We start from the raw sequence: 24,163 nt of genomic DNA, 5'->3' as shown, positions 1-24,163 counted from the left end.
TAAAGCAGGAGGCATTTATTATCACAAATATACAACATTTGTCCACACAGTAGTTTATACACCACTCTGCATTTAATATTAGTTATTATTATCTCTTCCTATTTCTTCTAGTTAAAAGGGAGGCTTTCTCTCTATTAGTGTAGGGTCTTTACCTTACATGTAAAGTGCGTTGAGGAGACTGTTGTTGGGATTTGGCACTATATAAATAAAATTTTAAAAATGTAAATACAAATTACATTGTTCACCTAGGATGGCATGGTGATGTCGCCTCACAGCAAGAAGATTCTGCATTCAAATCCAGCCCAGGGCCTTTCTGTGTGCAGCTTCTCCCTGTGTTTGGGTGGCTTTTCTCAGGTACTCTGGTTTCTTCCCACAGACATGCATAGCGTTGGGTTAACTGGTGTGAATGTGTCTCTGTGACAAGCTTATGATACTAAACCTGTATTCAGTGTTACCAGCACTCTGGGCGTGTGCTTTTGCTACTAAGACACACATATGTGAGTTTAACCTCCTAGGATGTGGCATCCACATATGTGGACATCACATTTTGGGACCAAAATACTTTTCTCTACAAGGGCCTGATATCCACTTATGAGGACATTATACTGCCACTGTTCTATCAAAATTTGAAGCAAATGCCCTCATATGTGGATCTCATTTTTCTCAAAAACAAAAATCTGGTAATTCTTTGTTTTTACATTCTTTAGGTCCCAATCAACCCAAATAGCAAAGAAAAATTAAAAATGCATGCATGAAGGAGTTCGGGTCTTAGAAGGTTAATCTTACAGGCGATATTTCATCCTATTAACTGTCAAGCAGCCAAGCTACTCTTTAATGTCTGTGTTATCTATGATACTCTGGACAGGTCGCCAGTCTGTCGCAGGGCTGACACACAGAGACAAACAACCATTCACACTCACACATTATGGGTAATTTAGACTGATCAATTAACCTATCCCCACTAACAGTGTGTCTTCAGACTGTGGGAGGAAGCCAGAGTACCTGAGGAGAACCCACGCAAACACGGGGAGAACATGCAAACTCCATACAGAAAGACCCCAGCCTGATGGTGGAATTGAACTCCGGACCTTCTTGCTGTGCGGCAGCAGTGCTAACCACCGTACCACCGTGCCACCAAAAATATATTATATAGCATGTGGAAAAAAACAGCTATGGGCTAAAAATAACACAATTTGCTGTTTCTATATTGGTCTTGCTACAGTCCGCCTCTCACTATGTAACAACTGAGTTAGGCTTAATTCTTAATCATACCTTCTCAAAATCTGTATTACAAGTACAAAAGGTGTAATATTTGAAAATAAGCACTGCAAGCTTTCAGTCAAAATAGTTTGAGATTCAATTTACAACAAAAATCACAAAAAATTCATTTCTTTATTACGTTAATAATATAAATAATAGATATAATTAATTAAATAATTACTTTTATTATAGGTTTAAAATTAAATGCAATACAATACAATAAATACAAATATAAAAATATATTGATGATTGTGTTTCTTGATAAATTCTATCATAATTCTTTCTTAATGTGTCTTAATGTATCAATTTATATTGTGGCTTTTTGTTTATTGAAACTTAATGTTAATATTAAAATTCAGATTTTATATAAATAACACAACAAGTTCTTAGACAATATCTTGAGGCTGGAAAAAAAGGTCAGGATTTTATCACCTCTAATGGAGATTAAAGCCATCCTAACCCTCCACCAAATAGGTGGAGGGTTAGGATGGTGGGTATAAAACCTTCCTTACCATCCAACAATCCCTTTGTAGAGGGTACGTGGGCAATCAGTACATCCCCATTTTCTTAAAACATTAATACTCTTTTTTTGTGTGTGACTGTAATACAGTTTGGATGACTCTTATTTAGTTCTAAATTAGATGAAATATCAATAATCTGCGAGTATGGTTTCCAAAATGTGTTAACATATGTGTGACACAATGTCTCTTTGGTGTACAAACACACAAACACAGTTGAGGAAATAAAACACAAGCCTCAGTTGTTTTTCTATTACTGAAACATCTGTCAATAGATCCTTTGTACGACCTCATCGGAAAGTCCTTTTAGTGTGGAAGAAATACAACAAAGACACACAATCTCTGACACACAGCAGGGGATGTTAGTGCCTTGACATCCATCCAAACATAAACCAGTGACAATGCAGCATCAGAAAACAAAAAACAGTTAATTTGAGGCCAGCTGAACACTGGCCCCAAAGCCCCGGGCACATTGCTTGTCACATACAGGATGACGTTAGGCATCATTTTCAGCATGCACAATTAAAGTTAGCAACAGGTGAACTTTAATCTAAACCAAAGCTTCTTCCCAAACCTAACCGAACAGCCAGTAAAACTGACAGCTGATAAACTTTGAGCAGACTTTATCGCATGTGTTCTGTCGGCTTCTTAAATGATGACACATTTAACGTTGCCAACTTTCAACTCACCTGGAGTGAGATCATAGTTGGGGGGTTGTGTGGGTGAACTGGACCTTTAAATATTCCACAGGTTCCTCTGTGAATAAGAGTAATTTTATCTATTGATTAATAATCTTGTTCAATGTGTATCAATATATGGGCAATATTTCCCTGTGGGTAATATTTATAATATTTCATGTTTCCTTTATCTCTGACAGATCATCTCAAATGAGATTGTTGAGAAATACTCTGCAGTAGGAACGCTCTGTTGGCTCAGTTCACTGAAAACATCACAATGGAGTGAATCGAAGCAAAGCCTCTAATGGTAAAAAAAAAAAAAAAAAAAAAAAAAGCCAAACAAACAGATACATTTTTCACACAACTTTGCGTTCTCCTCACCACATGACAGGACCAATTCCTGTAAAGACTATAAAAGGTCTTCCCAGGTGAAATTGTTTGCAAAGACTGTGCTGCAGCAAAAACCCTGTGATTGCTCTGCAATGAGCAGGTTCCCACAGATGTCAGTAGTTTGTATAAAAGATGCTGACTTATTTGTTAACACTCACAATGTGCTAGAAGTAAAAAGAGCAAACTGGAAATGAAGTTTTGCCTTACTGCTGCAACCAACACATTTCAAAAAGTGCAGCTTTTACTTTGAAGGGAAACATACAGTGAATACTGCATACATCGCAGTATTCACTGTTTCACTAGTATTCAGTGAACTACCGTATGCCTATTGGTGACCAATTTCATGTTAACAACTTCCAGCAACCAGTCGCTGACTCACATGTAGGTCCATGTTAATGGGACCTAAATTTGTGCTTACTTCTATCCCAGCTAAACCTTGTAAATCTTCTATTTTTAAACTTCATTGTAACACCTTGGAGAACAGCCATGCTAAAAGAACTGAACAAATTTGGACCTTGGTGTTTAAGTGGAGCTTCTGTGATTCTTTTCTTTTAACTTTTGAAGGAGGATTTGGGAGATGGTTGATGAATCAAACTTAATAAAAAGACACAGGATGCCTTGAACCGGCTGACCCCTGCTACATGAACTCCAGCAGCTCATTTGATAATCCTTACATCACTGACTCTACCTTTTTTCCTTTCTAATGGCCACCATCACCACATCCCACCAAACATCCAAACAGCTCAGGTAGGCGTTCTCTCTCGCAACAAAGGGTCCTCTCTTCTCTGCTTTTGATGTCATACTTTTTCTGAGTCTTCTTGACTTTGACACAGGCCACCACCCCCTCCACTCTCACCCTCACGTCCTCCTCCCCCCTGCATATTTTGGTGTTGTGTTTTTGGTATGCTCATGAAAAGGCCCGCAAAGTTGGGACAATAGGGCACCTGCCGGAATAATGAGCCCTCAGAGAAATGCAGCTGGGGCTGAGAGTCATACAGGAACGCTGATGATGGCCTCGCTTTTAAGTGGTCAGAGATGATCCGTAGCCACACCTTACATCCCCTTGGCTGGAATTTCCCCTCTGACACACACTCACATCTACTAAAAGGTGTACAAGGAAGTAGTGTTACAGATAAATTATCATAGATTTTCCATGTATATATTTTTCCTTGTTCAGTGTTAGTTAAAAATGAGTACAATTGTTTCCTTCTGTGAGTGAGTTCAGCATCACTGCCTGTCTATCAGCCAAACACAACACTACGTCACTGAAATGTGGACTGAAACTATGCTTCTTGGAAACAAAAGCCAGACTGTTTATATACTGATTCTTCATTTAACTCCCAGGAGTGCATGTGACATTAGTCACATGGATTCCTTTCCCTTTTAAAGGTTTTAAAAAGCATCCTTCATCGGTCTAAAATACCATCAGAGAGCTAAATTTAACTGGCCAACAAATCCAGGGGACAAAGGACAGGAAGATGTCCAAAGGCATGAATAATGAGGGGCAGAAGAGGAGGACATGGATAGATGGAGACTAAGTGTGGGGGTGCCGGTTATTGAGCCACATGGTGTGTTCACACCAAACACATTTCAGGCAGTTTATTCTAGCGTGAACTTCTTGAACTTGGAAATGTACCGCAGTGAACAATGAGATAATTAATTATCATGTAATTACATCATTACTATGATTTTTTTTACAGCAATCATCTATTACCATGACTTAACAGTAAGCCATCAGCTGATCAAAGGAGAGTGAAAAGAATAGAAAAATGTATTAAAAACATACAAATATATACAAAATATCTAAGCTGACCAAAAAGTTATTTAACTTAAAGAAAATTTGTATGGATTTATTATTAATGTAAATGATTTTATTTGATTCATAATGAATATACTTAGAAGGTTTAAATAATCCTACTAATATAAACATACATATAAAATCTAAGCCACCTTGATATGTCCAGTTTCAGTTCATCTACCTACTGAAAAGGACAATTTTCAGAAACTAGATGTTACATGTCAAATAAAAATATTTTGCACTTCCTAGTTTTCCATTAAACACCATCTCGTTGGTTCATTTCGGCAAAAATTCTTTAAAAAAGGGTGCATGTGAGGTCTCAGTCATGACCCGAACATTAACCCTAACCACCACTGTTTACACCCCTTATCTTAACTGACATTTGTTTGAAGCCACACTGGTTTATTTTTTAATGCTCTAATTCTAGGTTTCTCTTTCTGTTTCAGTTTAACTTAGACTGCAATCAAGGTGGCTTGTTCTTTCTTGATTGCTTGTTTGTTTATTGTTTTTATGCTGAACACAAGCTCTATTGGCCCCTGGTTGAAATGGACTGACTGGTTGCATTGCTATTGACTCTTCACTCCCTTACTTTTTAAGTTGGTGGACTGAAATGGGGAGAGGCAGCAGTGGATCACTAAAGGTCGCAGAAATGCCATCAAGTCCAAAGTTTTTCTATCCTTCCCAATCTCCTCCTCTTTGTCATCCCCTTTATCGCTATCATTCTTACTAAAACTGACCCGTTTAAAGTTAGATATCAGTAGATTGCAGATTGTCAACTGAATTATGTTTTCTTACTCCTGCTAACTGAAGTGCATAATCCTAGCTCTGACGGTTGCTGTAGGACAAACAGCTCTGGGCACCATTGCTCTGTAGTGAGTGTAGGCTGTCAGTCTAACTGGTATCAAAATCTATTTCCTCTGGAAGAGGCTAAAACTTTGTGAAAGGAGTCCAGTATGAGTTGATGAGTCAGTTATGCTTATTTCTTACTTCAATGATTTTGGCTGCTGTTAGCTGCTGTCAGTCCCTGTTAGCTGCTGTTAGCCGGTGTAGAGAAATCTTCCTTTCATATGGCTCTAACATTGTTGAACTTGGACACTTGAATAAACTGTCATACAATGTGAGAGAGTTATTGAACTGGTTATCAGAGGGAAAGTGTGATTTTTAGGAGTGCTGGGCCTAACATTAGCTGCCATAATATTAGCTTATAACCAGCTGTTGTGGCTGTTTAGCTGGCTTGTTGTCAGCTGTCTGGAAATATGAGTGTCACCTGTTTGATCTGCTGACAGTAAGTACTTGTGACAACCTTGGGAACGAATAAGCATGTTTATGCATGTTTTTGCGTATTAGAGACCTAACTTAGGAGAACAGCTTAGGAGATGAGGTTTGTGATAAAGAGGAGGAGGGAGATTTTTATCCAGATGCCAGTCATATTATCATTTTCCTCTTGTTTTTGCTTCTTTACTGAAGGGGATCATATCCTGTGTATTTTTAATGGATTCATGCATCAGTTTGGTGAAAGACATAATTACATACTAATAAATGTATATTTGAGAGCATGCTTTTCTTTTTCTTTTTTTGTTAAAAAAAATACTTGTTGTACCTTCAAGGCTTAACATTTTGAAAATTAGAGGTGTGGCCTCTTTGACTGACAGGTGGATGGCAAGCAGGCACCTGTAGCTGTTAGCTGTCTGCTGGACCTCTGGACTGTGTTTGTGTTGCTGGAGCCCTTTGGAGCATTTTTAGTAAATTATCTGACCAAGAATATGGTTGCAGTTTTGGTGAGTGAAATTTTAGGATTTTATTTGGATGTTATTTTGTCTGTGTGCAGTACTTCATGCTCTCATCGAAATACATTTCTGGCTCCAAAACACAAAGACCACGCTGTCTGCTTCTAGCTTTTCCTACAATCTATGGTCATATTAATCTGCTTTTGCAAATTACTCATGGTGTTGTGTTTCAGGTTGTGTTGCAGATTATTACAAATTTATGCTGAAAGGAAACATAGCAGAATCTAAGACTGTACCCTTTAGTCTCACATATCCATCCATTCTATCATTAAGGTGGGCAACACAGACAACAACAAATGAGGGCTTTGTTGCCCCTGAGTTTGCCTTCAGTACTCTGGGAGTCAGGAGGTCGGGATGGTGGAAGGTGGGGTGAGAAGGTGAGAAGGTTTAGGGGCTGACAGCGAGACAGTTTGGGGGGCAGGCGGAGAGTTGGTGACAAGGCTTCAGTTGTTCTACTGATCTGCTAAGAAACAACCCTGACATTATGACATTGTGGACTCACAAAAATACACGCCCTGTGCCGCGTTGACCTCTTCACCTCCTGCTCAGCAGCAGCCAGAAGAGAGAAAATATAATCACTGATCTGGTAACAACACTTAGAAGCAGTGTTAATGCTGTTTTCCATTTGTAAAACCAAAAGTCAGAGTTGGTGCTCCTGTCAGTCAACTTAAATCCTAACCAGCACTTCCATACTGGTCGTTCCCGTGTCACCTTTGGCACAGTAAACTGATTACATCATTTTGATTAACCCAACAGAGGGGCAAAAAGTAGAAAAGAAAAAGAAATCGAGGCTGGAATATCTGGATTAATGAAGTTTTTGGGCTCATTAGTGATCACAAATATGCTTTCAAGTTGCAAAGCCTTTTCATGGCTGCCGTAATCCTCCTGTGAGAAGGAGCTCCCAAGGAGCACAGTCCATGTTGCTCCAGAGGTCAAAATGTCACTATTGTATTGTATTGTATTGTATCTTTATTTGTTTCAGACATATAAAACAAAAAACAATATATACACACTACATATATTTTCATTTACAGATACGAATATATATGTAGATATACACACACACACGTATGTGTTCAGATAAACAAAAAATATATAATGAAATAAAACAAAATCGTCTGACATAATGTAACAATGTTTGGTCTGAAAAGGAGTAGGAAGAAGTATGAACATACTTATTACCTCAAAAGGTGAGGTAAATAGAGGCAGAATGAGCCTCCTGTCTTAGATTTAATGGCATATCTCCGTAGAATAAAAGTCCCTCTAGACAATATCTTGAGGCTGGGAAAAAAGGTCAGGATTTTATCACCTCTAATGGAGATTAAAGCCATCCTAAGGATGGTGGGTATAAAACCTTCCTTACCATCCAACAATCCCTTTGTAGAGGGTACGTGGGCAATCAGTACATCCCCATCAACACATGTAATGCATTCCTCCAGACCACGGAGACAAACACAAGCAGAGGAATTCCTGGCCCCAGGCGATGAATAATCATAAATTCATTAGTGAATGCGGCCAGGGCTGATTTGGAAGAATAAGCGCTGCTATTGCGGCGATAAACCAGCTGACCCTGTCAACTTGGCAGCTGTCATGACCTCAACCTGTGACGGTTTTAGATGTGGGAGGGCAAGGAGGACAATATTTGTTTAAGCTGATAGCTCGGGGGTTGGAGAGGCTGCACTTGTGTATGTGCATGTTTGTTTAAAGGTGCCTTTGGGAACGTGCGTACAGCTCCAGTGATTATCGATGCCAAAAGCCTACAAAATACGCACCTGTAATGTGATTTTAAGGGAGCGAGTGTGTGGCCCAGAATGCAGCTCTGCTTTAATGGCCTGCAGCTCCAGCTTGGCGTCGTTAACATTCCAGCTGTTTTGATTTTGGCATGCACTGGAAAGCATGACAAGACAGCTACGCACCTCCCTGCTCTCTGCACACGTTGTCAGGTTCCTCCAGTAAGTATTAAACAAAAAAAACTCTGTGACAGATCATTTCTCTTCTTCACCTGTCAGTCATACACCATAACACTGATTTGTTTTCATAATTTGTCTTTATAGAGAAATGTTCTCTTGCTCTTCAAGGTTATTCTCACTCCTACGCGGTGTTCCAGGTAAAAAAGTTACTTACACTGATCCCTCCCTAACGTGCTATTTGCCCTGCAGGTAAACAAATCTCATTGCGCTTCCTGGCAGGTCCTAATAGACACATTTAGAGCAATTATCTGGCTGATGTTTTAACAGGGACATGTGATGTGTTGTGATGGAGGCTCTGCAGAAACATTATTTGAAATCTTGCCGTTGGTAGGTGTTGGCACAGACAGACAGACATTCAGGCGGGCAAGCCTTGTGCTGTTGCATAAAGTGTTGACACATTGTAGCAACTGCAGACCTACGCTGGGAAATAGAAACATTGTGATGCAGAGGGAAACAGGTCTGATGTAACAGCCTGCATGAGCATGTGCACAAGTATCCTAAACTAAAACAACACGCCGTGCAGACAGATGACAAATAAGCACGGCAACAGACTCTGCAGCCAAGGAGGAATCGGGCAGGTATTTGAAGGTTTGTCCGCTGGCACTCGCTGTGGATGCCACTGAAGCTGTTAATCATGCTTGTAATTACTGTTCTACAGCTCCAGCTTATGAGAGACACTTGGTCCTGGCAGGCGACAGCAGAGAAATGTTTTATGTTTGAACCAGTGGAGACAAAGATTGAAATGTGCTCATGTTTTTCTTGCAACTTCAGCCTCACCCTTTTGTTTAGGTGGATATCAGCCTAAAGCACAGAAAAGACTAAAGCACAAACCCAACACTTTCACCCAGGGGTGGAGCCATAGGGGGCCACCCGTTACCAACAACAGTGAAGTCAGTTAGGGGGCCACACACACACACACACACACACACACACACACACACACACACACACACACACACACACACACACACCATAGAACTGTTACAACTAGAGTGTTTTTAGCGAAACATTTAGGTGAAGAAGTTTTTCTACAGGAAGAGTTTTTCTTTTATTACTTTGAATTTTCAGAATAAAGTTGAAATGTGGAGGAAAAAAAAACATCTGGTCCATCAAATCAAAATTACTATTTTGACTCTATTCTCATCATTTCAACTTTTTTTCTTGACATTTTGACTTTATTTTTGAATTTTACCTTATGACTGGTCCCAATGCTCCTTAGCAGATTTAACAGCAACAACAGCAACAACAACAGCAACAATAGTAGTAGTAGTAGTAATAATAATAATAATAATAATAATAATAATAATAATAATAATAATAATAATAATAATAAAATATATTATGAATGTTGTCATTAGGCAAAAACAGTCACACTTAAAACATGATGCAGAAAGGAAGTTAAAGTTACAAAATATTTAAGAAAACATTTTATTTTACATAAACTGTACAGATGACATTTACTGGACTAAATGTTTCTTAGACAGGAACTAAAGTAGCATTTCTTATTAAATAGAAAACTGGAACAAAAAATAGAATTAAAGATGAAAAATGAAATGTTGCTCATTGTACAAAACAGAGAATGAAAATAGAGCTAAGACAGGAGAATCAAATGTCGTACCCTGATGCGGTGGTAGGCCTTTTACAAATGATCACAAACGGTATTTTACACAGTGACCCGGCGGCCTTGCCGTCCGAGCACTACAGCTAAAATCGTGGCCTCTTTGGTTCCATTAATTAGTTAAAATACATCTGAAACAAAATTCAAATTTACTTCTATAAAAATAACTTTTCAATGGCAGTTTTTGTTTCGCTAAATCCGCAACTTTTCAGTGCAAACGTCACAACAATCATTCGCTTTGGAAAGGAAGCGAAAGATTACATTTCAAGTATTGATAAAGAGTTGAGGACTGAAGAGAGAAAGAAGAAGAAGAAGAGAAAGAGAGGGGGAGAGGATTCAGTCTAATAGCATGTTGAGTATGGGTATAGGTTACTATACATTGCATAGCTCATGTGGCACTTATTCAGCGATAGGACAGGACACTCAGTACCCCTTGGAAGGCATTTATTTATACAAGTGCTATTCAGGGTGTGCATTTCAGTTTCTGCAAGTGCTGCACTGCACTGTGGTGACCCACTGGGCCAAAACTAGAGTCTCCAAGTCTGCAGACTGGCTTCTGCTGAGCCTCAGGGGGAAGGAGAAAGCAGTTCTCTCTCTGTCAACACAAGAGTGACGGCCACAATAACGCCAGCAGTGGCGGCTGCAGAGGTGGCGGTGGGGGCTCAGTGGAGGACTTTGTTCTGCCGCTGCGCTGCTGTGAAGGCTGTAATCCTGCAAGGCATTAAGCGCTGCCAGTTTAACTCCACCAGAGAGGACAGCCAGACTGAGTCTGTCTGCATGGCAGGGAAGTGCTGGTGTTCTGAATTGTATAAGCTGATGAACTGTCAGTGCTTTGTAAAAACACAAGTCTGTTATGTGCTCAGAGTACTTCAGAGGGTTGGAGGAGCAGGGCAGGGGGCGTGTGGGCAGTGAAGCCAATCATGTCACTTTCCTTAAGCGCTTGTTTTGTTTTGTTTTAAATCTTCATTTACGAGGAGATGACGGGCCATTATTTTTTAACTAGAAATGGCAAACTAGAGAAAAGTATCATTTGGTGATAAGCGTTCCCTTCTCGTGCCGCCGCTGACCAACGAATGGGCAGAATGCGGGCGGCAAGCGTGTCGCTCACTCTGATAAATACACACGCCTGTGCTGACACGTGCAAACACACGTGGACACAACAGTGATACTTGCTTTTGCTAGATGGTACCAGTGTGTGTTGCTTGCACATACAGTAGGTATAGATATATATGTGTACCGTACAATAACATCCTGTTTGTACAAAAGGCCTTCCTGACAGTCCAGATAATGACGGGCCAGTGTGGACTCAGGCGCAGCCACACTCGTCCACGATCATATTGGGCACGTCCCTCTTGATGATGTTGTATTCATCGTCAAAGTAGAGCAAAGACATAGTACTGAGCTTGGTGGGGATACAGCAGGAGTTTACTGAGCCCGGGCTCATCCCCCGCATGCGGTACTGATTAACTACCGCAGTGTGGAAGGATGAAGCTGAGCCCGGCACGCCTGCCATGTAGGCCGGACAGCTGCCCTCACAGTAGTTACCGTAATAACCTGCTGGTGCAATGATCCAGTCGTTCCAGCCAATAAGCCGGAAGTCTATGTAGAACTGCTGTCGACAACACAAGCCCCCGCTGGTGCCATCACAGTCAAGCCCCCGCTTTCTAATGCGGTGCTTTCCATCCAGCTGTCGTGCACGCACCACCAGGAAGGGCCGGTGGGATGGGTCGCCGGGGTCCACCAGAACAGGAGCCACTCCAGCTGTCTCACAGTCCTCACAGTGGATCTCCAGGTCCTGTCTCCGGCTGCCCTTCCCAAACACTGCCCGTACCGCCTCAGATAGCGGGAACGTATGCCAGCCGCTGCGCTTCAGATCCACCCGCTTCTCCACCAGAACCCAGCGACCTGTTCCCCCTCTGCCGCCTCCACCTCCTGGGCTTCCTTCCATTCTGCTGACAGCCGTGGCCTCCTGGTAGTGGATCTTGACTGTCACTTTCCTCCTGATGCCCTTCTGAGGACCACCTGGAAGTATACGGAAATACAGCCACATGTTGGCCTGGGACACGTACAGGTTCTGGTTTCCCTCGTTGGAGATGAGGAAGTACAGGTTGGATTTGGAGGGTGTTTGTTCATCTGTTAGCAAGAGAATAAACAGAAGAATTTATTACACAGAGGTAGAATTTTTAAGAAGGTAGACGACAGTCTCTTTTAGTCAGTTCAGTGTGCAAAAACAAAAATAAATGTCTGACTCAAATCATAGGATCCAAAGCTGAGGACCTTTCAGCAGCATTATATTGTTTTCAGTTTGCTCAGTGCTTATGAAAATGCTTCAGCAGTTATCACATGGCTGTAGTTTGTAATTTCAGTAAGTGATATCACATCTGATCCAAGAGAGATAGGCGAACATGTGACAGCTTAATCATCTTCTCGACAATTGAGCATGGGTCGTTGAAAGCCATGACAGGCTAGGAGGTCTTTGTTGTGCTTAAACCAAGCGCACTTCTGTGGCTCCAGGAGAAAGGTTACTGACCTACAGACTGTTTTCTACGCTCACACAAACACACAAACAGAGAAAGCCCCTGAGAAGGGCACAGCTTTGTTTCCACAGATCTGTTTTCCCCTTGTTTTCTCTGTTAACTCTCAATGACTGCATCAGGTGACCTCTGTGGTAGCTCCTGATAGGCCAGCGGTAACAGGCCAGTTCTGGGATCAGGCCCAGTTGGCTTTAGGTCCATTTTTGTAAGTGACAGGACCAAAAAGAAAAGAGAGCGAAAGAAGGAAAAGGGAGGAGGAAGATGAAGGGAAGGAGGAAGGATAGAAGTGGAAAAGTTGGGAGGGTGGCGGGCATGGCTAAGGCCTGCGGGGGGTTCACTGAGTTCGCTGTTCGTGCCCAACCCGAGCCCCGCCTCCCACCCTATGCTACCCCTTTGCACCTCCTTCCAGCGGGAGCACCCTGAGAGTGACAGCACAAAGCCCTGTGTGAGGCAGTGGGAGAGCGCCGCGCTGCAGCCCACCATTGAAACGCGTGGCGTTCCAGCAAAAAGCATGATGAGGCAAAAATAAAAGCCATTTACATGACACTGGCCACTTTCTACAGCAGCACAATGAAGAGATCCTGGGTGTCTAAAGGTGGCGCTGGGCTCTCTCTGGCACTACTTTTTTTTTCAGCCCAATGATGTCTTCCAAATTACCCTGAGGTAACTAGAAAGGTTTCTGTTTCAGGAGATTTGCCACAATGTGCTCATGCAGAGCTTTGAAAGCAGCTAAATTACTTTGTTTGCCCACTGATTAGTGTGTGTCAGTGTCAACAGGTGGCCACCAAAGACGGGCCTCCTCTTTAAAGCGCCTGGTGCCTTTTCCTCCATTAAAGTGCAGCTTTACCTTCACACAGGGGCCTGTTCAGACCAGCTCTCCACTCTCTAGTACGTCAGCTGGTTGCTCACACAAACCCACCCATCCCCACGGTAAGCAACTCTCCACACAATCAGCCTGTGGCTAAAATATGACGGTGCACAACGAGTACACGCTCAAATCGACGCAAAGCCAGCACCGTGAAGGAATCAGCTGAACAGCAGCTCATGCAAAGACCCCTCAGGGCTACAAGTAACTAACCTCGCCTCAGTCATCACCGTACGTGCCTTGACAGCTCTGAGCTCAGAGAGAGACGGGCATCACACAGTGACAGGCTGCAAAATAAGACGTCTGTATGATCATGTCCCATTTTGATTCCAGGCCAACCTATTCCCCAAAGAGATGAAATTCAGGTGTAGTTAACATCCGAGATCAAGTCATTGCTGATATTGAGAAGTAAACCTAAACCATAACCCACCAACATAATACCTTACACCAACATAACCCTAACACTGTATTCTCATTTTCCTGTCAGACAGTATTCTTTTGCTTCATTTGGCTTGTGTCGTATGTATTAACCTTCCGAAATGCAAGTGCAATATAGGTGGTAACTCAAACCCCACATTTTGGAGAAAGGTAAAAATGTGCTTTTTCTTTTTTTTAATTTGGAAAAAACAAAGCATGACTATTCTTCAGTGTGTGTAATTTGGAATTATATTTGAACCAATTGCAAAGAAAATAAATAAATAATTTGATTGCCTGGGTGAGAATTAGGGTTAGTGTTGGGATCATCACTGATGATGGGTAACCCTCTGGGGTCTGAGGTCTAAGTCATCATTGGTGATAACCCTAACCCCTATGTTTTACAGAGGAATAATGAGACGTTAGAGAGACTCTTCTGGGGAAAATGTAAATAGTTTTTCGTGTGTTTGAGTTACAATTGTTATTTTCTTTGTCCCTTAACTGACAAAACTTCAGAGAAGATTTGAAAATAAAAATTGTGTTTGTTATACAAGTATTGTTACAGTTTTTTTTTTTGAATAAATAACTTAATTACATGATCAAACCATATGGTACTATGACTAAAGAACAACTAAACAATGGGAGAGGGAAGAGAAGGGTTATAAAGGTTTGGGACAGAGAAAGAGAAGGGATTAAAGGTTAGGATGTAAACGGGGCTAGGGACAAGTTGGGAAAAGTATGCACAGAGGGGTTTAGGTTTAGGAGTATTCAGAGGTCACATTTGAAATCTTTTGCCAGAACAGTTTGAGGAATTTTTACACGCTGGATATCACTGAGCTGCTTTTATGCTGTAGCTGCTCAGGATCTGCAGTAAGCCTGTGACTAAGCTTTAATTTAATTACTCATGAATCTGTCTTTAAATTGGTTTATCAAATTTCCCAGAGTGATATGATCAAATCACAATCTAAGACATTTTCCCAAGATTGGCCAGTAAGGAAAGTGAATCTTCAAAACTGAGATAACCATGGTTAAGTACTAAATTATTAACGGTTTTCTGCTAGTTAGTTCGTGTTTAATTCATTAAATGGTGACGTTCTGCCTCAAATGGAGAAACAGTAGGTAATAAAACTGATGAATAAAATCATAAATAAACCAATTTTCTGAACACAACAGTTCTATTTTTTTTTAACTTCTTAACTAGGGGTGGGCAAGAAAATGATAAAAATAATGATAATAACATTTCCTTAATCACAATCTGAGATATGGTTAAAATAAAATTGATAAAAAGCAGCTAATCTTTGAGCTACTCAGCCGTACACAGCAGTATGACAAGAGTGTGAGTGACATGAAAGAGAAAATGACAAACGTTAACAAAAACAGTGTCATCGACACAGACATCGGGCGTTTTCCACTAGAACATCCGAGGATTCCGGTGGTCTGTGAAGACATGTTGGCCATTTCAAATCTGACAAAGAAGCAGAGCAGCATGCGCCACAAACTGTTCCCACAAAAGCAGGCAACACCATGAATCGTTTATACAATCTGAAGCAGTGGCATCAGTGCACAGCTGACCTTTTACCTTCAAAATGCACACACAATCCAAGACTGTATACAAACCAGGACTCTTTCTCTGTGTAACATGCTTTTACAGCAAAAGCCAAAGAGTGTGACACAGTGACATCACAAATGCATTACATTGTAAGACATTACGGCAGCAAGCAGAGTGGAAAATGTTGGATTTAAGCAGCGGATCCTTGTTATCTGGCTCCCTGATCATAAACATTTAATATCTATTAATTAATATGTATTAATCCATCCATCCATTCGCTTCCGCTTCTCCTTTTCAGGGTCGCGGGGGGTGCTGGAGCCTATCCCAGCTGTCATAGGGCAAGGGCAATATCTATTATATTTTATATAATAGCCTCATATCTACACTTTGGAGTGAACAGAAACCTTTAGGCTTCACAGAAATAGTGATTTGTTTTGTATCATAATATAGATCAATTTCAACTGATATAAAAAAAAATGATCTTGATATGATTTTTTTTCCATATCCAGCCCTGCTTTTAACAGCTACCTGGGTTATGGTTACATGAACTTATTTTGATGGAATTTTCACTTATTTGCATAGTTAGAGGGAAATAAAACTCACAGAAAAACTGCAAAAAACTGCATTTTGACAGAGCTGATCTGAAAGGTCATGTCTTCTAGTTTCTGAAGTAGCTAAAATGCCACCAACCCCTAACCCTAAGTGGTTGCCCTGTGACTTTGTGGATGGTAAAGGGTTAAAATCCACAGGAAAAATCGGCAATGTCACGACAACTGGCAGGTTTAATCTGCCACTACAAAGGCATGAATGGACTTCTGCTTGATATCAAAGGTTTTCAAGTGCTGAAATAAGCCTGAAACCACAGCGTCTAACGTAGCTTCTACCTGTAGACAGGTGGCATATGTCTGATTCTCTGAGTGGAGCATTAACAATCACTCCTTCAGTGTCATGGACCATATAGATCCTCGCGCTGTAAGAGCATACATCTGAACACTGCATGACTTATTTCAGCTGAGGTTCTTTAGGAGGAATGAACTGTTCTTTTCATGCTGTGTTACAAGCAGCTTGGAGCTGGCCTGGACACGCCTCGCCTGACCCCACAGTGGAAAAACGTTGTTAGTGATTATCAGCAGGCAGGACACCTGGGTGGGCTGTTTCAGCGTGTCTCCACCTGCGCTGCCGAGCCAGGGAGGAGGCTGTGGATGGAGGCAGGCAAGTAGGCAGGTAGATAGAAAGCTTCAGAGCTCATTACTCAAAGATGCTGTCGACAAGACCACACGGCGTGGCTCTAACGTGTCATATGGCCGCCACCCCTCAGGCCTCAGCTCTCAAGGAATTCCACACAGACCGAGGAGGCGTGGACGTGAGACTCTGGACTCTTGACCAGAGGTTAAAGCCACAAATGTGCTGGACCTGCTGCTATTAAAGCTTTACCACAGAGGAATTTTTAATCACTGTGCATAAATCATTTATAGGATCAGGAGCTATACAGTAGCAGCCGATCCCACTGACTGAAACACACCCCGCTGAGTGAATGTGGAAAATGGCTGGAGCAGGTCCAGGAGTGCCATGACTGACAGCTCCTCATGAAAGAGCAGTGTCCTGCAGTAAACCTGCCAACCTGATCCTGTGGAGGAACTACTTAGTGACCTCCCATAATGAAGTCTTAATTCTGAGTTTTGGACCACTTGTCACAAGTTCACTGGGTCCAAGCAGTGGCAGCGAGCAATCGAGAAGCGCCCATCTGAACTTCTCCATCCAGCGCTTTCTCTCTCGCCCTCCCTTCTTCTCTGCCCGTGTTCCCCGCTTCGCTCCTGTGGATACGGGACACCGAATCCCTCAGTGAGGGCCCACGGGAGCATGTCAGGGGAGAAGAGAGATTGGCATCCCCTCCCTCACCTGCCCGAGGCCACTTGGCAGACTCTGTACCACTGTGCTACCGGAGATAAGGCACTGCGGTTAACCCTGCGCTGACGGGACACAAGCTGACCCCACAGAAAAACAAAGCACACAAACACCTATCAGCATCCATTTACTGGCTCTCTGTTGGCTAAACAGATGCCAACTTCACCCCCCATCTCGCCTTGTTCAGGCTTCCTCATCTTTGGGGAGGGACAAACTCCCCTGGCTTCAGAGCATTCTGGAGACCTCGCCTCTAAACCGTGCCCTGGCTGGCAGCATCCGATCTGGGGGGCCTCGAGCCAGCTGGCCGGGAGGCAGACGGGGTCTAGGGAGCAGGGACCCGAGCCAGCTCCATGGTACAATGCCACACAAAGGCTCAAAGGTGTGAGGAAGAATAGAGCGAGGAAAAACACAGAAGTAGAAGAAGAAGCAGCAGCAAAGGAGCCCAGCGAACCTTTAAAGCTTTGCAACGCTGCAATATGGGCACACACACAGACACACTAACAGCACCAACAGTCCCATCACCTCATCCAACCCAGCATGGACTCAGATGTCTCATACATTATTCTGAGCAATTTCTTTTGTTTTCGCTGCTGTTTTTCTTCTCCATGTTGACATGATGTGAACACACAGAGCTCTTATAATAATTGCCCGGCCTTTGTTGCCTTGTCATGAGGGCGCTCAGATCATTCCCAATGGAAGGCAGGAGCTCACAGTCCATTCAGGCTAATTGTAGCTGCAGAGCCAATGGGAAACCTGTGTGTGTGTGTGTGTGTGTACAAAGCATCTTATTTTTGTGAGTTTAATTTTATGTTTCCTTTCTCTTAAACTAACAGTTTGTGCTGGAGACGTGGTACTCACAGCACCAAGTGACAATTATTCCATTCTGTCGATGATTTTGTTGTGTATATGTGTGTGTGTGTATGTGTGTTTTTGAGGCTGTGTGTCAGGGTGTGTGCGCGCACAGGAGGGTGTGTGTGTGTGTGTGTGTGTGTGTCTCTTTAGACTTCTGAGAATTAGTTAGATACACATTCTTAGAGGAAGGGATAAATGGCCAATTGAGGGACTTTGTCCGTATTTAAAAGAGGGCTTTATACATTGGAGTATTGAGTGTGAGCTCAGCTTTGAGATGAAACTGGATTCAGAGGTGCTTTTTTTATCCCCTAGACAACACAGGGGGTAATTTAAGGACTCTGTCTTTGGTTTCATTTCTTCTGGATTTCCAGAACAGGAGGATTTAAATCAGCAGCCAGTGTGACGTAATAAGATGATGAAAAAATGACGGCTGCACCAGATTCCGTGTTTATGGCTGGTTTATGGCTGTTTGTTGTGGCTGCCTCTGCCGCTTAAAAATAAAAATTTTATATATATATATATATATATATATATATATATATATATATATATATATATATATATATATATATATATATGCTAAGGATTGTCAGTTATTAACTCACCTGGTGCCATGCTGCCTGTTAAGACTCAAAGGGTGAAAGAGTTCAGGCAAGGGTCGAATTAGACATGTGCAGTGAATTATTGATTAGTACCTGATTCTGCGAAGCTGATGATCTCAGATGTCTCCGCCTGAACCTCGTTGTTGAAGGCAGCCTGCCCGTCGAAGCTGGGGATCTCCACCCGGCCGTCCTCTCGTACTTTGCCGGCGTGCAGTCTCCTCAGCGCCGTCACCATCGCAGCCTTCGGGATGGGATGGGTGATGTTGGGTCTCTCTCTCATCTGTAGCCGGTTCAGTATGTGCCTCTTTACCGCCTCCAGGAAATCTATGTTCATGCGCTCCGACTGATCCGGCCCCCTGAAGCCGCAGGACGCGCACGACTCCTGGGGTGAGCTTTGAGTCTCTGTCCCGGTCACCGAGCTGCTGCGCACGCACAGCACGCACGCAACTAAACAAGACAGTGCCACACTATAAAAGCTCATTTTAAAGTTTATTCTACAGTCCAAACGCTACGAAAGAAATTGTGAATCTTTTAAAAATGCACACCGAAATTTAAGCGACTTTTCATTTACTAAAGTTCCGGGAGAAATCATCCAGTGAATAAATCCACTGAGCATGTGTTTGTATTCCAGGAGACTAAACGATTCCAGTCATTGTGCTTCCAGCTCGTTATCCAGCAACAAAATAAAAGTTCATCTCTGTAACCGAGAGGCGCGCACGACAGTTCTGATTGTTGATGCGCTTCTGTCAAACCACGCTGCGTTCAGACGCGTAATCTGCCAAAACAAAAGAGCACAAGTGTGAATAAAACCCCGTACAGGCGGCTCCTCTCCATTCAAGCAGCCTGCGGAGACTCCTGTCCCGCAGCTTCAAGCAGAACGCGAGCGCTCCGTGAGTCCCGAGTCTTTTTGTGTGTGCGCCGTGCGCGGGTGAGGGTGGCAAGCTCCCGTGCGTCCTGCAAGATTATGCTCAGTGAGACCCTTTCCTCTCTTTGCAATCACGACAACAGGGGCTCCGCACACCCAAAGTTTTTATACAGGAATTCGTACACCACGTGGGGATTTCCACCAACAGCGCGCAAGGGATTATTACTACGTCTAAAGATCCACGACTGTGGGACATGGTTTTATTATGGTAACACGGAGGCCCCGGAGCGGTTGCATAATTTTTTTTCTCCCTCAGGTCTTGGCAATATTTGACTTACAGCCTTCAGTGTGGGTGATCACTTGATATCCAAATGTAGGAAGTTTTATAACGGCCCCTTTAGCGGAGGTACCGCGCACAGTCAGACCCCCGAAATTAGTCATTTTAATTATTACTTTCTAAAGATTTTTAAACGTTTTAGATTTAAAGCATCAAACGTGTGTTTCCACACAGGATTCGAACTTCACACAGATTACAGCCCATACAGAACCATTTTCAGTATCTTTGATTCATTCACTTGTGTTTGTGAGCTATAGAAAAAAATAATAGTTTTAATCAGATACATTAAAGACTGAATTTATATTTCACTGCAACCTTTAAAAAAAGGTGGATGGAACCATAAATGAAATCAGGAACTTAAATGAGGAGAACGCAGGGCTGATAACCACACAAATTATCAGACAAACAGCGCCATCTATCGACAGAAAGACCTCATTACACACTGCTGCTATACACAAACAGAAAGACACTCCTAAATTTAGGACTATCTCACAATTCCCAGTAAATGAAGGACAAGGAGCTCTCTGGAGAGTTCTGTGATAAAATCCATAGTTGAGTTATCTTCTCCTCGCCTTCCTTTGAGTATTTCTAGGAGAAAAGTGGACTCAGTAAGCAGTGTTGGGGAGTAACGGAATACATGTACCGCCGTTACGTATTTAGAATACAAAATATGAGTAACTGTATTCCGTTACAGTTACCGTTTAAAAAGGTGGTATTCAGAATACAGTTACTTTGTTGAAATAAATGGATTACACTGCGGTACTTTCCTGTTTCATTTTGTCGCGGGTCAGGACTGTTTGGGTTTTGTTTGACAGCTACTTTCTGTCGTTCCAGGCGGCAGCGTTACGGTTGCCATGGTTACAGGGCGACGCTCTCTCTCTCTTTCTGCGACTGTGTGTTTCCTGGGTGAGAGAGCGCCTTTTCGTTGTTGTTGTTGTGCTAAGCTAACAGGCAGAATGCTACAAGCATAGCTCTAAAGAATGTAGCATCATGGGCAGTGTAGTCCGTGCTGCAGGGAGAATGCACTGCCATACACGTTATGTGTCTGTGAGCGCGAGGAGGGAGAAAAAGGGGAGTGGAAAGGTACGAGTTGTCGTCGAGGAAAAACGGGAGCTGGAAGCATGTAAATATAATAATAACCACTGCAGCCAAGAAGAGTGCCTGACGAGCCCAGTAGTAAGTAAGCTATTAAGACTCGACTGTACACCGTGTTCGTGTTTTCCTCCGAAAACAATAAGTTCCGTTGGAGCAGTCTTTCAACGCCTCTCTCTGTCTCTCGCAAGAAAAATTGACCCACACAACAAAGTAAAGCTATTTTTCGGCTATGAGCCGACAGGGACCCCGCCGTATTAGTCAGAGGTCCCTTTACTACAGTTCGGAGTCGCGGACCTTCAGTAATAGTAATAAATCACACAGCAATAGTACATTCACGTTGTTGTAAAAAGCACGATAATATATTAAGTAATCCAAAGTATTCAGAATACGTTACTCTCATTGAGTAACGTAACGGAATACGTTACAGAATACATTTTGGGGCATGTATTCTGTATTCTGTAACGGAATACATTTTAAAAGTAACCTTCCCAACACTGTCAGTAAGTATGACATGCCTGCTGCCAGTGTACCAGTGACCAATGAAAGTCAAGTGAGTGGCTGGCCCTTAAAAATGCATCCTTTTAAGGCCCTAGTGTACAAAAATGTACATGCCCCAAAAAGTGCTATAAAAACTTTATATATTCATATTTTTTTCACTTTAAATTGGTCAGTCTTTTAAAACTACTTCTCCCTGAAATATTCATATGAAGTTTTAATTATATTTTCGTTGTTTTAACCCTTTAAATCCCAGTTTTATTACATGAGCGCCCTGTTTTTATAGCCCCAAAAAACAAAAAAACTAAATATTTTCCAAAAAAAACATTTGAGGTAATATTTGATTGTTATTATAATTAGGCCTTTAGATGGACTAAAGATTGGCACCAACAGTCATTTCGATCGCCTTTTATTTTTTTTGCAGGAGCGCATTTCATAAAATGCACACACTATCGGTCCTAATCGACCACGCCCAAAAAAGTGCTATAAAAAATTTATATATTAATATTTTATTCCACTTTAAATTAGCCAATCTTTTAGACCTACTTCTCCTTGAAATATTCATGTCAAGTTTTAATTACATTTCGCGGATTTTAACCCTTTATATCCCGGTTTCGTCACATGAGCGCACTGCTTTTTTTGCCCCAAAAAACATAAAACTTGAATATTTTCCAAAAAAAACATTTGAGGTCATATTCAATTGTTATTATAATTAGGCCTTTAGATGGACTAAAGATTGGCACCAACATTCATTTCGATCGCCTTTTATTTATTTTTTCAGGACCAGAAAATGGTCTCCAGGCGGCAAATGCTCCTCCTCTAGGCCGAAATAAGTGCATCGTCCCGGGGTAAGTCGCGACGATCACCGGGGCACGATCACCGGGGACTGCTTTTTCCAGCCCACACGTCCGATACCACGTGACAACAAATACGTCATTTCCTGTTGACTAAAAAAAAAATGCACCCTCTCACGGTCCTAGGGGCCGAAAATGGTCCCGCCTGATCAGCGGGCGAAGCCGCTGCTGCACGCCGGAAATGAGGCTTCATTTCCCGCAGGTCTGTTTAAGCAGCCCACTGTTTTCCAGCCCGGGGTCAAATGTGGAGCAAGGGCGCCACCCGGTGGACAAATAAAAAAATTACAACTCTAAGGCCCGTCCTGCAAAACGAAACGGAAACATAAGTAATCACCAAGACATTAACGGTAATAATTCTGCAGTGAAAAATAGCGTTTATAATGGAAGTCAATGGGGCCGCAAACGGCCCCTAGGGCTCTAAGAGGATGTGTATTGTTAGCTTAGCCACTGAAGCTAAGTTAAGGAAGTCAGACTTGAATTTTGAAATGAAATTATGCCAAACTTTTTTTTAGAGAATTTGGCTATATTCTATTCAACACAGTGCAAATGGCTTGTAACTGAAAAACTACAATGTACAAAAATGGTCCCAGGGCCAGCAGGGGGTTATTAAGTATTATCGAAATGCCTGTTTGGCCCTACAGCTGTCAATGCATGTATGTAGAATAGTTCTAGTCATCTAGTCATCTGCAGCCTCAATAGCAAACTAGGGTGTCCTCTCGGCCATCGTCCAGAATACCTACCCTACCATCCTAAAAGTTTATACTTCAGTTTAAATGAGTGATTCTCTAAAATTTCAATTGCATGTTACTGAGCATCACACTAATCTGTGTGATGCTTCCATACAGTCTATGATCTTTCTGGAGCCTCGGGCCTCAAAATATGTGGAATTCTACTCCAACAAAACATGGCGGATACTTCGGAGCTTAGAGACTGAAACCAATGAGTGACATCACAGCGGCTGTAAGGTCCATGAGCAGCACACAAGGAAACATACTGCCATGTCTGATGCAAGAAAAACTATACCCGCTGGCAGAACTCCAGGAAAAACACCAGGCACTGCTCTTTACTTGATACGCCCACCGTTGCAGTGATGCATGGTGGAGGCAGCATCATGCTGTGGAGGCATTCCTCAACTAGTAGATATGGTTGCTAGGGTGATTTCAGCCAAGCATATCCACAGTTTGAAGGTTAGATGTTCAACAGCGATTTCTCCAGGGACAGGAGACTCCCCATCCAGCCCAACCAAGCTTGAGATGATCTCCTAGGAAGAGTGGGAGAAACTTCCCAAATCCAAGAGTCTGTACACACTCAACCAAGATGTCCACAATGTAACTGCTGTCAAACAGGCTTTGAAAAAACTAAGAGTCTGAATATCACATCTGAAATTTTAGCTTTTAATGCTGAATGCATTAAAAAAATATGTAAACTGGATTTTTAAAAATGTCATCTGTTTTTGTTTTTTTTTAATATAATGATTAAATGTAATAATCCATTTGTAAAGGGATGTTATAATACTTATAACACTTGATATTTTATACTTCACTCTTTTGGTAATAACCTCTCAATTTAACTACATAAAAAGAAAACATCAGTGTTGGATTGATTTCATCGGGTCTTTAGAACTACAATCCCCAAAGGAAAAGGCACCTGCTGCTCTAAATGAGGGCCAGTATGTTGCACAGCAGTCAGATTAGACTGTGCAGCCTTTAAGTCCCAGTAAGAGTGCCTGTTGTAGTTTTCAGAAGCTTCTGTGTGTCATGTGTGGAGCAGCAATGTAG

The 24,163-nt window shown here is 42.1% G+C and overlaps 1 protein-coding gene across 1 annotated transcript; it reads right to left on the bottom strand.

Annotated features, from left to right (window-relative positions):
• Nucleotides 1-9,396: 9,396 nt before the first annotated feature.
• inhbb (inhibin subunit beta B) lies at nt 9,397-19,788 on the bottom strand. Its single transcript, XM_080902561.1, has 2 exons — nt 18,833-19,788; nt 9,397-12,151 (listed from the first exon to the last, which is right to left on the bottom strand). Exons 1-2 carry the CDS (start codon nt 19,218-19,220, stop codon nt 11,325-11,327), a joined length of 1,215 nt encoding a protein of 404 aa, XP_080758687.1. The 5' UTR covers nt 19,221-19,788; the 3' UTR covers nt 9,397-11,324.
• Between the last annotated feature and the right edge of the window lie 4,375 nt (nt 19,789-24,163).

Source organism: Rhamphochromis sp. 'chilingali' (assembly GCF_963969265.1).
Source record: "Rhamphochromis sp. 'chilingali' genome assembly, chromosome: 14".
Lineage (NCBI taxonomy): Eukaryota > Metazoa > Chordata > Actinopteri > Cichliformes > Cichlidae > Rhamphochromis > Rhamphochromis sp. 'chilingali'.
The sequence above is the reverse complement of the archived record's forward strand: the minus strand, read 5'-3'. Positions and strand labels throughout refer to the sequence as shown.